The following is a 17234-nucleotide window of genomic DNA, read 5'->3' on the forward strand; positions in this document are numbered from 1 at the left end:
AGGTAAATAATATGGATCTAAATTTGATTCTAATTCTCATTATTATTATTATTATCATCATCATCTTCTAAGTAACTGACATATATATGTATATAATATATAACTGTGAAAGACCGAAATTAGAGAATGTCGACACATACAAAATAGGTTGGTGAAAGACCAAATATTTGGTTATATTATTATACATTCGAACAATTGCCGGTGTATGTCGACAAGCACAGATAAGCTTTGGTGGAGGTCGAAACGACATCCCAGAAGCCGATGTCGACAGAGAGGCGACAGTCTGTCACCAAATTCTTCACTGTTTCCTTCTGCTCAAATTGGTGATACCGTACAAATACAAGTCCCTGATGTTGACCATGGCCGTACAGATGCCAAAAATGTGTTGGCGGTTGTTGTTGGAATAGAAGATTCTGACTTTTATAAATTAGCAAACAAAAATGGTACCCTCAAGCAGCTTTATACCCATAATCAGTTCGTAATTTGTAAAGAAAAGTTACTTTCCATAGATGAGATTTCTTCTCAAGAAATATCGCTGAGAGAAGCAGCTGCAGCTAATTCGAAAAGTGAAAGGCAAGGCTATACACGCTGTCATTGCAAAAAGAAGTGTTCCGCGAATAAATGTAGTTGTAAAAGCAAGGGACTGTTGTGTAATTCAAAGTGCCATAACAATTTAAGTTGTTGCAATAAATAAGAGAAATATAAACAAATATGATATCTTAATATTCTATTATATATCTGAATTACAATATCTTTTCACATAAAACTTTGGAATATCCAAAGCTATGTTGAGTTCAACTGCTATTCAATATTTGTCTGTCTGTTATTCTTTTCATCTATATTGTTTCAAAAGATTGCAGTGATATGACCAATTTAGCAATAAGTGTTCCAATAATATTGGTGCATCAAAACTTGTCTCAAAAATTAATTCATTTTTTAAAATTTGAAAATAATTTAATTTTAGTTTTGTTAGAAATTAAAATTGTTCACCCATAATGTTATTTTTTTACCATAGTACTTTCAGTGTTTAGTATCTCCAAAAGTTTTGTTCTATAAGCCAATTTGCCTAGACTTAAATGTTTGATCTGAACAAAATAGCTAAGTCTGTTACTGTGAAAGATCGAAATTAGAGAATGTTGACACATACAAAATACATTGGTGAAAGACCAAATACAGTAAAAACTGCTTAGGCAACCACCTGCATTCGACGGGCACCTGTCAAAACGGGCGAAAATTTCCGGCATGGAATAGTTTATCCATAGAGTCTTCGTATAAGTTACCTGTATTAAACGACCACCTGTGTAACGCGACCGTGGGCATCGATTTTTGGTCCGAAACAACATACAACACCTGTAATAAGCGACCACTTTGGCGAATATATCTGGTCTAAACTATTGTAATAACCCATCTCAACAACGTTTCCACTTCCTAATATAATGAATTAGTCTAAACTCTCGTTCGAACCCATCCCGGGCACTTTTCCTACCCTTGAAATTAGGTGCAGGTGTTAATAAATTAGTCTAGCAACAAAGGAAATTCATTTCGGTTTGTTGGAAAATGTCCAAAAAAACGAAAGAAATGCAAAGTGCTGTCGTTAGAAGATCGTATTAAAGTTATCACAACAGCAATTAGCGGCGAAGTTTAACTGTAGAAAACGAAATTTATTTTACCGTAGACCTACAGTATTTTCCTTGGGGGGTATAAAATATTGTACACGATACAATTAATCGGCTGATCTCATCGTTTGATAAAATTTATTTTTATTTACTTATCTATTTATTTATTTTGAAGCTCATATACAGTACACGTGTGATAAATAGTTTCTGTATCAACCTATCTTATTTCCACGATATTTTTAGAAAAATAATATCCAAGTAATTTTCGCAGGCAAAATATTCAAAAAACAATAAACGCATTAATGCAAAAATCAGTTTTACTTCCTTTTTCGATTCCGCGATTGTAATGAAATCGTACAACGAGAAAAAATAATAAAATCATTTTATTATTAATTAATAATTTTTCTTATTGTACTGTACTTAAGAAAATATTAAATATTAAAAATACAGTATTTTTAAAGTTAAAATAAGATTAAACTAGCGAATACCATAACCAAAGTGTTGTAGAAATACAACGCGCTTATATATCGATGACGTAATGCATGTAACTGAGGAGCGAACGAAAACAGAGTCGAATTAATTAAGCCAGAAAAAAGAAAGTGTGCATTATAATCGAGAAAATGCGACTATTGTATTAATCTTTAAAATATTGTATTAAATCTGTCTTATAATATCATGACGACTCCTGTAAATCGGGTTATCCGATAAGAATAAAATGCAATACCAATATAGCCCTATCGTTGAAAAAATTTGCTTATTTTTGCTCACCTCGAGTTTTGCGTAGTAGAAATGGCTAAAAAGTGCGCAAAATACATACGGAAATAAGGTATTACAACACCACCTGTATTGGACGACCACCTGTCTAAAAGACCATTTTTTGAAGGAACTGTGGGTGGTCGCCATAGACAGGTTTTACTGTATTTGGTTATATTATTATACACTTGAACAATCACAGGTGTATGTCAACAAGCACAGATAAGCTTGGTGGAGATCGAAATGACATCTGAGAAGCTGATGTCGACAGAGAGGCGACAGTCTGTCGCCAAATCCTTTGTGAGTAGCCGGAGATACGACAAGGTCGTATCTCTTTACAAGGCAACGGGCCTTGAAAACTGTGAAAACTTTGGTGAAAACTGCCCACTTTGTCACTGGATGGTGTTTTTGTTCTTTTGATCCCGTCAGGTGGGGATCGGTTTGTCAGGTTGAGTGGCAGAGGATAAGAGGGGTCGTCGGTAAGGCGTTGGACGATATTCAAATAAAAGACACCATTAACCTGTCCTGCATTGTTCCTAAAAATATTCGTGTTGACCTCATTGACCTGCGTGGGCGATACCGAATACTTTTTTGTCAACATTGGAACGTTTTTGATACTAGATGTTGCTATGCATCACAACTTTTATATTAAAACAAACTTTTGAAATATAATTTTTTTTGTTTCTATATTTTTCAATATATTTATTTTGTATGTGCAACATAAAAAATAATTTTTAACAACACAGTAAACACGATTATTATTAAAAAAAAAATTTTTTTAAGGCTTAACATCAACGAAAATTCAACATGGCGTCACAGTCAAAGATAAAAGTTTCAACATCGGATAGGTTAACAGATCAGTTTGTAATCATGTAACAACATAATCAGTTTGTAATTTGTAAAGAAAAGGTACTTTCCATAGATGAGATATTTCTTCTCAAGAAATATCTCTGAGAGAAGCAGCTGCAGCTAATTCAAAACATGGAGGGCAACGCTATACACTCTGTCATTGCAAAAAAAAAGTGTTTCATGAATAAATGCAGTTGTGAAAGCAAGGAACTCTTGTGCAATTCAAAGTGCCATAACAATTTAAGTTGTTGCAATAAATAAGATTGTATAACGTTAATCACATAATTTATGTGTAAGTTTATTATTGTATTATTTTTTTTAATGATTTAGAATGTACTGTTTGTTTTAGGTTCAACAGTTTATTTACATGTGCTGTTACTTAATTAATTAAGCTTTCTCCTATTTCAATATATTAAAAAGTTGCATTTTTGTCTTAACGTAATAAAAATAATTTTATTCAACATTCACCAACAGTGCATGTTGAATGTCAACATTTGCCGATGTAAGTGAGAAATAATGATATTTAGCAAATATTTCGTACATAGACAAAATGACTGTGAATGCTGACATTCACCAGATATTGGTCATTCACAGTAACAAGTCCACTGTTATAATACTATTACAAAGTATAACAAACATCTACATAAAGCTATCAGGACAATATTCTGTGTCCAAATGTTTAATAACATATAAAAGATACCTAGAAATGAGTTCTTTATAATAAATAAAAAACGTTTTTGTGTAAATTAATTAAAATTAAGTTTTTAGACAATTTGCACAAATTAATTTGTGCAAATTGTCTAAAAACTAGAAAATAAAATATTTTATACACTAAGATTCTTCATATATTTTGAATTTTTACAAATATAGATAGCCTTGAAAATGGCAATGTTTATGATATAAACTTATGAATAAAAAAAATATTTAGATATTTTAGAATATTGCATTTTTATATATTTGTTAAGATTAATATTTGCCATTAAATTTTTTTTATACATCTTTTAAATTAAAAAGCTAAAATTTTAATGCCATACATTAATCTTGAAGAACTCTCAAATGATAATAAAATAACTCTAATTTTCATTTATTGCTACTTTTTATATTCAAGAATAACAATAAAGTTTGAAATTTGAGAGTTATTTTTAATGACTCCTTATGAATTTCTAAAAATATAACGATCTTTCTCACTTTTAATATTTCTGTCAAACCAAATTCATTTTCCATCAAAGTATCCTTTTCTTTATCCAATATGGCCATACAGATTAATAAATGAAAATTCTTACAAGGCAAATCTGTCCAAAGGACCTAAAACAAATTACAAAAAGCAATTTAAATATCAAGTAAACTTGTTACATTGAAAATAATTAAATGTTTAATAACCTCCCACAGATGCATAATATCATGGAATCTGAATTCTCTTTTAAATAATATGAGCAGCCAACGGAAACAAAAATACAGATTTCCAGATTCATGTGATTCTGAAAAAGAAAAATTGATAAACATTAAAAGTTATTTTCTTAAAGTACTTTAAGAATATTTTGATTACTTTCCTGTACTAACATACCTATGATGTAATTTTTAAATATAGATAAGACAAGCAAATATCATACAAATAATATATACAGCATGATACTATAATCATAAAACTTTAAAAATTTTAAGACGACTTTTTTCACTAATCTAATATTTTAATTTTTTCTTTAAAGTAGGTACTTTACAGTTTTGCTTTGCTTTATCAGAGCTACCAGCATCTGTGTTTTGGAGTCATGTTTGCAAAGTAATTAGCATAAATGAAACTAAGAGAAGAACTGATATCATATGAACACGATGTGTAACAAATCAGAACACCAGACAATGACTAATGTGAGTTCCAGTGTTTAGAGGAAAAGCAAAGAAATGAGTCATAGTAATGCTTTCCCAGAATGAGAATGTATGTGACTGAGCAAGATGATGTAAGACTTCATGCACCTTAAAAAAATAGTGCAGATTTAGTGCACAATTGAGAATTTTTACTCTACATATATATCAGTTTATTTTTTTTTATTTCCAATAGCTTAAACTTGAAACCATATGTGGCAAGTCTACATATGGTAGGTCATACTGTATTGTTGTAATGTATATAATATTTGCAAATATACATGAATAAAATTTAAGAGATGCAATTGACAAAGTTAACCAAATTTAAAATATCAATGTTGGATAATGAACTTAAGTTTTTAGATAAAGTACATTTAACTGTCTCAGAAAATTGATAGTCTGACAAAAGCAGTTTTCAACACAATTCCACATACCACGTATAAGAAACAAAGCATCATTTCTGTTTTTGTGTTACTTTTATCTGTCAATTTTGTACATGTATACTTGTAAGAGATTTGCATCTAGAATTCCATTTTCCAAGAATGAATACAGTTAAACAAATACAAAATGAAAATTGTTAAATTTTACACTAAGTATAAAAATATATCAACAAAATCTAAATACAGTAGAGCGTCAATTTTCCGAAAGTCAATCATCCGAAAGATTTCCAGTCGGCAAATTTAAATTTTCGCCAGTGCTGTGGAGCTTCAATCTTTGGCTATGTCTTGGGCTACTCAAATATTTTACGTTTTTGATACTAAATTAACATCTGAAGTATAATTTTTTATTGTTTTTATATTTTTCAATATATTTATTTTGTTTGTACAAAATAAAAAAATAATTTTTAACGATACAATAGTCTTTGTTAGGCTTAACATCGACGAAAATTCAATGCGAAGCGACACGCAACAGAGAAAAATTTCAACATCGGATACATTAAACTATTTTTTCGTACATAAATCGGTTATCCGAAATATCAGTTATACGAACAACCCCAGTCCCCAATTGATTCGGAAAATCAACGCTCTACTGTAATAATGAATCCTAAACAAATTGAAACAATCTAAACAAAATCCTGAAATACTAGGATTAAAAAACAAGAGTTATATTAGATAGTTTGTAAGTCATTGTTAGCATATCTTTTCATACAAATAAATTTATATTAGATAACATTACAAAATTATTTAAAATATTTACCTAAATATTCAGCTAGCTGAGGATCAGCAAAATGAAGAAGAGTGTAAAGATGTTGTAACTGCATTTTCATACCTTGCTGATCCATTTCAAAATTAACCCCCTGTTACAAAGATAATTTTATTAATATTGAAAATAAAATAAAAAAATTTAATTTCTTATTGTATAACAAATATAGCTACCATCCTGTCAAGTAAACCAGCAAAGCACCAAAACGAATCAGCTTCATTTTTCATTATATACAAAATTGGTGATAATAAATCACTCATACCTTGGACATAACCTAAAAAGTATATTTTAATTATAATCAAAAAAAGAGAACTCTTAACAAAAAGTAATAGTTATAAACTGTCAATTAAAATATGCAAACCATTTGCTTTTAGCATGTGAACTCTGATATAGCATAGAAAATTTAAAATAAAAGGGAATCTCAATGACAGTTATGTAAAATATTTACATATATTTTAATGTAATTGATACCAAAAATTTGTTAATTTTACTTAAAAGTTCTAATATTTGTTTATATTAATAATAAAAATAATCAACTGATTACATGTAAATCATATTTAGTAAACATAAATTATTCTAGTTTGGCAATTTTCATAAAATTTAGTTATGTTTAAAACTTCCTGTAAAGTTTTATATTTATAAAATTTAAGTTTTAAATATAGTTACAATATGGTTTGTTAACCAGAGTAATGCTAGATTATTGAAAATGTCAGATTATAATCTCACATTTTCACCTGGTTTATACAGGTTTACTGTAATATAATTTTTGTATTTGTAAAACTCTAAACATTATAAAATAAATATTATGTAATGAAATTAAGCATTCTTAATATTGTTTCTATAAGTTAAAGATAAATTAATTTATAAGTTATAATAATAATAATAATAATAATATTAAAATTTTTAAATTTATATTTTTTAAATTCATAGTTTTAGTAAGAATTAAAATTATAATAATAAACATTGTATTTATCTCATTTCATATCTAATATACAGTATGCTAACAATAATCAAGAGCATTATGTTCAAGAAAACTGACTCATTTTGTTTTGGCACCTTGTTTGTGTGTAATGTACTTAAACAAATCAGAAGCATACAGTACTGATACATAATATACAGCAAAATCTACAAAGTTAAACTTGCATGTAATATGTGCAAAATTGCAAAAACTTTATTGCAAAAACCTTAATAATTATTAAGATTTATTATTATAATTTTAATTCTTACTAAAACTATGAATTTAAAAAATATAAATCTAAAAATTTTAATATATTATTATTATTATGTTGGGTTTAGTGAGTTATACTTCGTTCACACCAGTGGCTGTGTACTATGCCGGACCAGAGTCAAGGCATAGCAACCAAAACAAAACTAAAATTAAATCAGTGTGTCAGTGTGTGTGTCTGTATTCAGGAATTTCCTAACAATGTGGCATGTATTCAATATAGTGGCCTTCTGTAGTGTTATGTATGTATTTCTACTCAATTCTAATGTTCCCAGGCTTTTGTGTAGTGTGTGTGGTATCACACCTGTACAGGAGAGAACAACAGGTACAATAAGCACCCTATCCATCCTCCACAGATGCCTTATTTCCTGGGCGAGTTCTGTGTACTTGCTAATTTTTTCAGTGCATGTGTTTTGTACATTGTGAGTGTTTGGAATGGCTATGTCTATAATGTATGTGATTTTATTGTGTTTGTCAATGAGTGTGATGTCTGGTCTGTTGTGGTAAATTGTTTTATCTGTGATTATGGCTCTGTCGTAGTACATTTTGTGCGTGTTGTTTTCCAATACTGTCTGTGGAATATACTTGTAGTATGGTTCGTGGATGTCTGCCAATTTGTGTTTCTTTGCAAGCTCTTGGTGTATTATATTTGCTACTTGATTGTGTCTATGTAAGTAATCTGTCTGTGCCAAGAGCTTGCAACCAGAAGTGATGTGTTGTATAGTTTCTGGCATGATGTGACATTTTCTGCATGTGTCATTTGTGAGTGTTGTATCTTTGAGTATGTGTTTTCTGTAGTTTTTAGTATTTATGACCTGATCCTGTATGGCAATCATGAATCCTTCCGTCTCCCCAAAGAGGCATCCCCGATCTAACCAGCTGTTTGACGCAGTTTTGTCAACAAAATCCTGGGCCAGGTCATAAGGATGCCTGCCATGGAGTGCCTTTCGAGCCCACGATTGCTTGATGGTGTCTATGCTTTTTATGTGTTGTGTCATGTCTGTATGATGTGAGTGTAAGTTTAATGGTGTGTTATTTGAGTCTGCTAGAGTTACTGCTTTATGTAACTGTGATGTTTCTTGTTTCTTGTAGAAAAACTCTCGCAGTGACTGTATTTGTTTGTAGTGAAGGTTAACTATGTCAATCAGGCCACGTCCGCCTTCTTTACGTGGAAGGGTTAATCTTTCTGTGGCGGATTTAGGATGATGTTGTTTATGCTTAGTAAGTGTTGTTCTTGTTTTCCTTTGGAGTTGCTCGAGATCTGTGTGAGTCCAATGTATAACTCCAAAAGAGTATGTGAGTACTGGGATGACATATGTGTTTATTGCTTTAACTGTGTGTTTTGCATTTAACTGTGTTCTAAGTATAGCGTTTAACCTACTTTGGTATTCTTTAATTAATCGTTGCTTTATTTGTGTATGTTCTGTTAGTTTGGCCTGTTGGAATCCTAAGTACTTGTAGAACTCGCCCTCTTCCATGGATTCAATAACGTCTCCATTTCCAAGTGCAAAATCTTCTTTCTTCAGGATTCCTTTTTCTATGTGAAGTTTTTTGCATTTGTCTAAGCCAAACTCCATTTGTATGTCCTTGGTGTATGAATGTGTGATTTGTAGGAGTTGATGAAGTTGTTTCTGTGTAGATGCATAAAGTTTTATGTCGTCCATGTACATGAGATGTGACAGTGTAAACTGTGTTGTTTTTTCATGTCTGATATTGTATTATTATTATTATTATTAACTTATAAATTAATTTATCTTTAACTTATAGAAACAATATTAAGAATGCTTAATTTCATTGCATAATATTTATTTTATAATGTTTAGGGGTTTACAAATACAAAAATTATATTACAGTAAACCTGTGTAAACCAGAATATTTTTCCTATTTAGGCGGTTTCCATTTTATTACATTTCTGTTTTCAGCAGGTTTTATTGTATATAAGAATTTTAACTAGCTGATTTGATTAAACAAAGTCAAAACACCACACCTCTAATATGACAATATTTTAGTTATAGCAAAAAAGTAAAAATTATTATTCTCTTAGCTAAGTTGTCTATTATCTTTCTTGGTTAATGTATTAATTGAACATCTTCTATATTAAAAAGATAACATGATACAAACTAAAAACTCTACTTGAATATTAATAAAAACAAAATTGTTTTCACTTGCATTAACATAATTTTGTTTATCATCATCAATATGATACTGTTAACATAACTCTTTTGTGCCAATAAAATATATGTGCAAATAAATTCATTTTTTTAAGCTTGTTTATATACACAGTAAGCAAAAAAATTGTTAATTTGGCAGAAAATTTTATTTCCCCAGATCATTTTAAAACTGTGATCATGTAACACAAAAAAATATAGCCAAAACAGAGATGAAGCATTTTTTTATTCTTTATTTCTTCAACAAAAATTATAACTTCAATTAAAACCAAATGTAAGAAAACATGAAATGTAAAATAACAACAAAATGTTAAAAAAATTGATTATATGAATTATATGATTATATGTAAGTGTTATAATCATATAATAAATGTTGGCGTGAAATGACATTGTATTATATCATGGATTATATGAATTTGGTTACACACTGAATATTTCTCATAATTTAATGAATTATTAAATTTAATAATATTTTGTGGGATCTTTTTACTTTCAATTATGGCCAGACATCATTTTGATGCCATCAGCTTTTCACAAAGATTTGAGTTGATTGTTTCCTAATCATTTTGTGAGTTCCTTCATCTCTATGTTGGTTTTTAGCCACCTCTTTGCTATCTTGTTCTCCATGTCACTTCATAAATTTTCAATTAAATTGGCATCTGTGATTGGGACACCAATCTAACTTTACTTGGAGTCATTATCTTGTTGGAAGGAAATCTTATTTTAAAATTCCATTTTGCAAACTGATTCCTCCAAATATTCATTGAAGATGTTTAAGTAGTCTTCTTACTTCATTCTTCCATCAATAAATACTAATTTACCAACTCCTTTCGCACTGAAACATCCCAAAATTATCACTGATCCCCCACCACGTTTAACAGTTGGCTTTACACAGTTGGGGTTTAATCACTCTCCCTTTTTATGCCACACTTTGATGGATCTACCCAGACAGATTAAATTTTTTTCTTCTCTGATCAAATAATATGGTTCCAGAGGCATGATTATAAAAGATTTTAGAACTTGACATATCCTAAACAGAACACCCATGAAAATTTCTGGAAATTTCTCATCCAGATCTGGATGAAAAATGGATCCAGTCTTACAGCATTAGAATGATGACTTAATTGTCTTATCACCCACTTTCCAATTTTTCAAAAATTTTCCAAATCACTACTTTTTACTCTCAATAAGAAAGTTATTGTTTATTGCTAAATTGACTAAAAAATCAAATACGTCGCACTAACCTTGTATAGATTTGCACTTAATTTTTGAAACGTAACACTAATGTTTTTGATTCACCCTAGGACCTTCTTCTCAGGTGTTCTATAAAATTTTTTATATAGAACACCAGAGAAGAAGGTCCTAGGATGGATCAAAAACGTCAGTGTTATGTTTCAAAAATTAAGTGCAAAGCTATACAAGGTCAGTGTGGCATATTTATATTTATTATTGCTTTGTTCATCAGATGGATTTGATTGACTAAAAAAGATTAGAGAGTTTGTTCCATATGTCTTTTAACCTGAATTTTTCAGTTAAAAGTAAATCTGCCCTTAAAATTTTGTTTTATGTGAAATTTCCGACAAAGCAGTTAAGAAAACTTAAGTTTTTAGGACAATTTTAAAAGACAACCAAGGAAAAATATTACAAAAACACCATACACATTCTATCTTAGATTTTAAATATATCTAGAAAAATACAAAAATTAGGATAACGTCCTCCTTGGAAGGCAAGACATGTCACTGTTTATACTAAGTAAAGAAAAAAAAAAAAAAAAAGAGAGAGAGAGAGAGAGAGAGACTTGTAAATGATTTTTCTTTTATATGCTTAAGATATCATTCAGATAAATAAACTTCTCTGCACATTCTCACTTGTTACAAAAGTTAGTGATTCTGATTTTGTTCCTTTTGTTTCATAACAGGTGATTTACTGTAAATTAATTCAATGTGAGAAGTTTTAGAGATGGGTTTTCTATTAATTGAAAAGAAGGTCTATGAAATAGTTTTTAATAATTTTTCTGTGTTTAAACAAAGAATGTTCTGTAACTTCCAAAATGAGAAAAAAAGATATATTGATAAAGAAGTTAAGAAATATAATATGAAAATGTAAAGCTTTAATGGTATTTGAACTATATTCTGAAATATGAGGTAATATTAATTTAATTTGTATATGAGTAAAGCTCACAAATTTTTCAATTCAAAAATTCTTAAATACAAAAATATACATAGTATAAAATTCAAGATTGATGGTTTAAATTTTTAATAACATACAAATATCATACAAAACACAAATTTTTTTATTGTAATTTATTTGTTATTAAAAATTCTAAAGCATATATACTATCATTTCCAGGATTAATAAACTATTATTTATTAGTGAAACATATCATTTAATAAGAAAAATGAAAAAGTCAAAACTTTCCTAATGATATACAGAATATGAATGTTCAGTGGTTGCTTAGGTCTGAAAGAATATATTTTTTTATTGAAAATATTTATTGCTATGTTGTTATAAAAGATTAAGATCTATAATTTACATTTTAAGTTACATTTGTATTCATCTATTGTCTTTTTTGGTCATTGATTAAAAATAAAAAAGCAGAAAGCATTTAAAATGCCAGTATTTCTATGCCATATAGCAGTGGTTCCCAAAATGTACGCCATGAAATATTATAAAATTTTCATAATTTTACTTTGATTTTCAATTCAATGTGATAAGACCCGGTGCAAATCATTAACTCAGTAATAAAGGTGGCACATAGAATCGTAAAACATAAAAAGTCTCATACTATCACAGAAAAACTCATTTTACTGGCTGCTGTAGATATGGTGAACATTATGATCGGTGAGTCTGCTGGGAAGCGCAGCTTTCAAAAGTGCCTTTGTCCAATAGCACCATCAGTTATAGAATACAGCACATAGTGAAGGACCTCCAATGTTCAGTTAATTGAAAAAATAAAAGGGAAAATATTTGGATTGCAGCTGGATGTGGACACAGATAATAGTAATGATTCTCACTTGATTTGCTAAGTACAGTTAATAGATAGTAGAAGACTTTCTCTTTTGTAACAGTATCACTGCTGGTGCTAAGGCTCATAACTTGTTCGAGATCCTTGATATTTTTATATTCGAAAATAGTTTGGAGTGGACCAAATGCATTTGTATCTGTACTGATGGTATTAAATCTAGTTTTGAAAAACATATATAACAGTTCACCTGGTTTGAGAAATATTTTCAAAATGATAATATCAATAAATTTGCATGGATTCAAGATCCATTTAATGCCACTGCTCCATCTAAATTTACTGCTGTAGAACAAGAGAATCTTATTAAATAAATTCAAAAGTAAAACTTTATTGAAATATATTTTTAAAATTTTGTCCTTTTAATTATTTATAAAACATTTTTAAAGCATAAAACAATTAAATTATTTCAACAAAATTATTTCATAAATAACATATTAAGTCTTCAAAATGTTACATATTAAGTCTTCTAAGATATTACATCATTATTACAAATATTATAATATGACCTGGACATTTTCTCCAGTTCATATATCAAAATATTTGTAATCATTGATTAATTTCATATGCTAAGTTTAAAATAAATAAAATTATATTTTATTATTTATTTTAAATTTATCATCTAAAACTGATTTTTATGAAAATTTTCATTCAATTTGAACTATTAATATATTTAAAATAATCCCAAATTTGCTGTAATTTTTATACAACATAAATATTTATAACTTTTTCAGGGTTTTGCAATAAATATAATTAACAAACATAATGATCGAATAAATTTTATATTTTATAAACTAAAAATATTACTTACCTAAATCAAAATTATACATGCAATATGTCATAAGAATATCATATAACATTTGTATATTAGAATTGTTTTCTCCCTTGAAGAATGGATGATTTCTATCAGTACGACTAACATCTTTTTCTTCACATAAATAAACAAATTAATGCAGTCATTAATTTTATATTGTTTTTAAAAATTAATTATCATAAAAAAAGTTTTAACAATTATTAATACAATTGCATTCACTTACCTACAAGGTTTTTCCGATCTCTCAATGCTGAGAATCTTGCTTCTTGATCTGGAGTAATTGATTTCCACTGAAGTTTCATTCTATAGTAATCGTTTCTGTCAATGGAAAAATAATTATAAAATATATTTTTTGCATTAATTACAATATAATAAATTATTATACATCATAATTTACCGATGCATATACTGTATACATACAGAGAAAAATTAAACGTTACTTACTCTTTCTGCTTTCTGTGAAGCTGTCTTTCATTCTGTGTAGAATTAAAACTATAATAACCTAGCAGAAATTTCCATACATCTGATCGAATTGAACTAGTCAAACCCTGAAATCATTTTCATTAGTAAAATGCTATCCTTATAACTACATAAACAAAAACCATTAATAATCTTTACCCCTTTAAAAATTTTTCTCTTTAATGTTGCAACATTATTGATTCTGCCTTCTGGATCAATATTAGATAACCATTCTTCTCGAGTGACCGGTTCAGACCTTTGCACTTTTGGGCGGGAAGGAAGCTCTATCTACAAATAAACACTGGAGATTTTTACTAATTTTAAATTATTCAAACATTACAATCATAAAAGCATTACTTACACATGAAATAACTTCAAACCCTGGCTCATTAAATTCAACACTAGGAATACTGTCATGAAGCAACTCTGCTACTTCTTCCACTGAACATCCTGTTGGTTGGTTACCATTCGGCAGCAAGTAGTCAAAAAGAAAATTAGTCACTTTGGAAAACCCACCTAACGTTGCAGAATATGGGTCCTGAAAAAATTTCTGAAGTAAAAATTCACAGATAAATCATACTAGAAAATTTTAATTAATTAATTATAGAGTATTAACCCTTTCCCACTTAACCTTATAATTTTATTGAACATAGATTATTAAAATCAAATAAAAGTGATTTCAATGACCTGATAATTTCTTGATTTATTTCAATAATAAAATTATATTTTATTGTCGAATACTAATGAGCTAAATATAATTGAACATTCATGATTAATAAGAAATTATATTGGCTGTGTATATCTTGTTTTATATTTTAAAATAGTACATTTTGTTCCTCTAATTTTTCTTGTATTAATTGTATAAGCTTTCCATTAAAATGAATTTTTATTAAAACAATTAGATTACAGGATCCATTAATACATAATAACTAATTGAATAATTCAATAAACTTTGTGTGAGTGTAATTTAAACGCACTTTCCATTTTAGCAAAGTCAAGTGTTTTTAATTTATTAATGAATAAAAATGTTTCTATGTCATAATAAAATTAACTATTTTTACAAAATAAAATATCACAAGCATAATAAAATAAAGAAATGTAATTATATTTTAATTATATTTTATAAACATGTATAAATACATAAAGAAAGAAACAAATTTAACTCTAATAATCAGACAATAAATTTATTTAGTAAGGTCACTGAATTGTAAAAGACTAATAAAAACTTGTTAATCTATACCAGGGGTTCTCAACACTTTTTTTACCCATGACCCTTTTTCCTTTTAATTGTTTTTTGTGGACTCCCCATAGATTGCACAGAAAAAAAACCTTATAGTTTTTTTGTTACATTGTTTCAAATTGGAAAAATGTTTTAATACTGAAGCTCTGAATTTCAGAAAAAGTAACTACTGTATTTATGAACTAGCACTTTTAATACCTCTTACCTTGTCAAGATGTAGTTTTCACAGAACTGAAGGTTAGGGTTAAAATAAACTGATTACCTTTATACTGGAGGGAGGCTATAAAGTTTAGCCTTCCTCCCTAATCTTCAAAATCTGGAACAAACTGATGCAAAACATTCAGAAATGTCACTGTCAAGTGACATAACTCTGATGGTATAAGATTCTCCTAACAGACCCCAGTTTTATAATCTCTCTTTGACCTTTGTCAATGAGATATATATGTCATTTACATATTCAATATTTTAAATAATTTATATTTTAACCCTTATGCAAGAAATGAGTAATAAATAAATTGACAATCTACTGTATATACTGTAGAAATTTAATTCTCAGTAAAACAATTGTTTTGAAGTAGAATTATCCTACAGACTACTAAAATATCACTGTGAACCCCAATTCAGTATTTTTTTTCTGTGGACCCCAGTTGAGAACCACTGATATATACTAATATTATAAAGAGATAAAGTTTGTAAGTTTGGATGTAGGAGGTAATCTCGAAACTACTCATCCGATTTCAAAAATTATTTCACCAATATTTAGAATGTACCTTCAGTGTGGACATAGGCTGTATACTATTCTGTTAAACATTCATATAAATTAAAAAATGTCATCTAGGTAAGTGTTTTATTTTTGGTGTCAGTGGGTGTGAGGGGCAAGATGTGTATGTATACGAGATAGGTAACCGTGCGGCACAGTCGCGTGGTTGGCGAGATATGCAGTGCACGTGTATTATATAGATTGTGTATTATATAGATTGTATATTATACAGATGTTGAAATTCCCTCTCCCGTGGGGGAGAGGGACAAAATTAAGGCTTACCGTGAAGAACTCAGCTTCTATTATACTATTTTAGATACAGTTTTTTGCATTTTTGATTGCATTTTAATAAGGAAATGCCAAGAGAATGTACACTAAGAAGGAATTTTTCAAAATTCCCTCCCGTGGGAAGTGTTATACATTTATAATAGATACATTTTGAGCCACAGCAACGCATGGCCAGGTACAAATAGTTTAAAATAAATATATATATATATAGGAAGAAGTCAGTTAAAAAAGAATATAAGCAGTACTGCACTAATCAATGTATCAAATTGAAATCAATGTATGTTAACAATATCAATATTGATATATTGAAGAAATCTCAATATAAAGCTGAAAATCAGTATCAAAATTTTGATTTAGCATAGTCCTAGACATAATTCCACAAATAACTGGTTTTGAGTTATCAGTGTTTTTGTCTTGTGCATGCATCTTCATCTATTTATACAATAGGAATATATGTCACACCTAATTGTAGGCTGTCACAAGCATTAAAAGTCAACTACTTTGATGATAGCATAATTTAAATCTAAAAGGATCTAACCCATTTCAGCAACAACTTTTTTATTTATCAAACATTTTCAGCTATCTGAGTTACCATCCTCAAAATTAAACATTTATGTAGTAGAATTCTTTTAAATTTAAATTTTAATGTTCTCAGAAATGTTTTAAATATGAATCAATGATAATTAGCTAAAAATAACATAAAATAAAATACAAAAAAATTAATAAAGAAATTATAAATTACAAATAGTGATAATACACCACAAAATTGTTGAATATATATATAATAGTTTTATTCCAGAATTTTCTAAATTATTTAATAAATATTAATTTAATTATAATTATTACATTTAATAAGAGATGGCACCTAATGTCTCTCACTAGGAAAAATTATTTAGAAATTAATTAAATATGATTGCAGAAAAAGCCAAACAACTATCCAGTAGTTCTTTGGTTTATTTCAATTATATTGGATTTAAAGATGT

General features: G+C 28.6%; 1 protein-coding gene across 1 annotated transcript in view; it reads right to left on the bottom strand.

Moving 5' to 3' along the window:
• Window positions 1–17234, bottom strand: part of LOC111634170 (TBC1 domain family member 15-like) — a 79269-nt gene that overhangs the window by 5510 nt on the left and 56525 nt on the right. The window contains exons 11-14 of the mRNA XM_023378875.1: window positions 6452–6552; window positions 6273–6372; window positions 4599–4696; window positions 4407–4523 (exon numbers count right to left, since the gene is read on the bottom strand). Of these exons, the coding sequence (XP_023234643.1) occupies window positions 4407–4523; window positions 4599–4696; window positions 6273–6372; window positions 6452–6552 (416 nt within the window). The remainder of the gene's footprint in view (window positions 1–4406; window positions 4524–4598; window positions 4697–6272; window positions 6373–6451; window positions 6553–17234) is intronic.

The sequence above is a fragment of the Centruroides sculpturatus genome, unplaced genomic scaffold (genome assembly GCF_000671375.1).
Source record: "Centruroides sculpturatus isolate CEXI.00-Female unplaced genomic scaffold, Cexi_2.0 scaffold741, whole genome shotgun sequence".
Taxonomy (NCBI): domain Eukaryota; kingdom Metazoa; phylum Arthropoda; class Arachnida; order Scorpiones; family Buthidae; genus Centruroides; species Centruroides sculpturatus.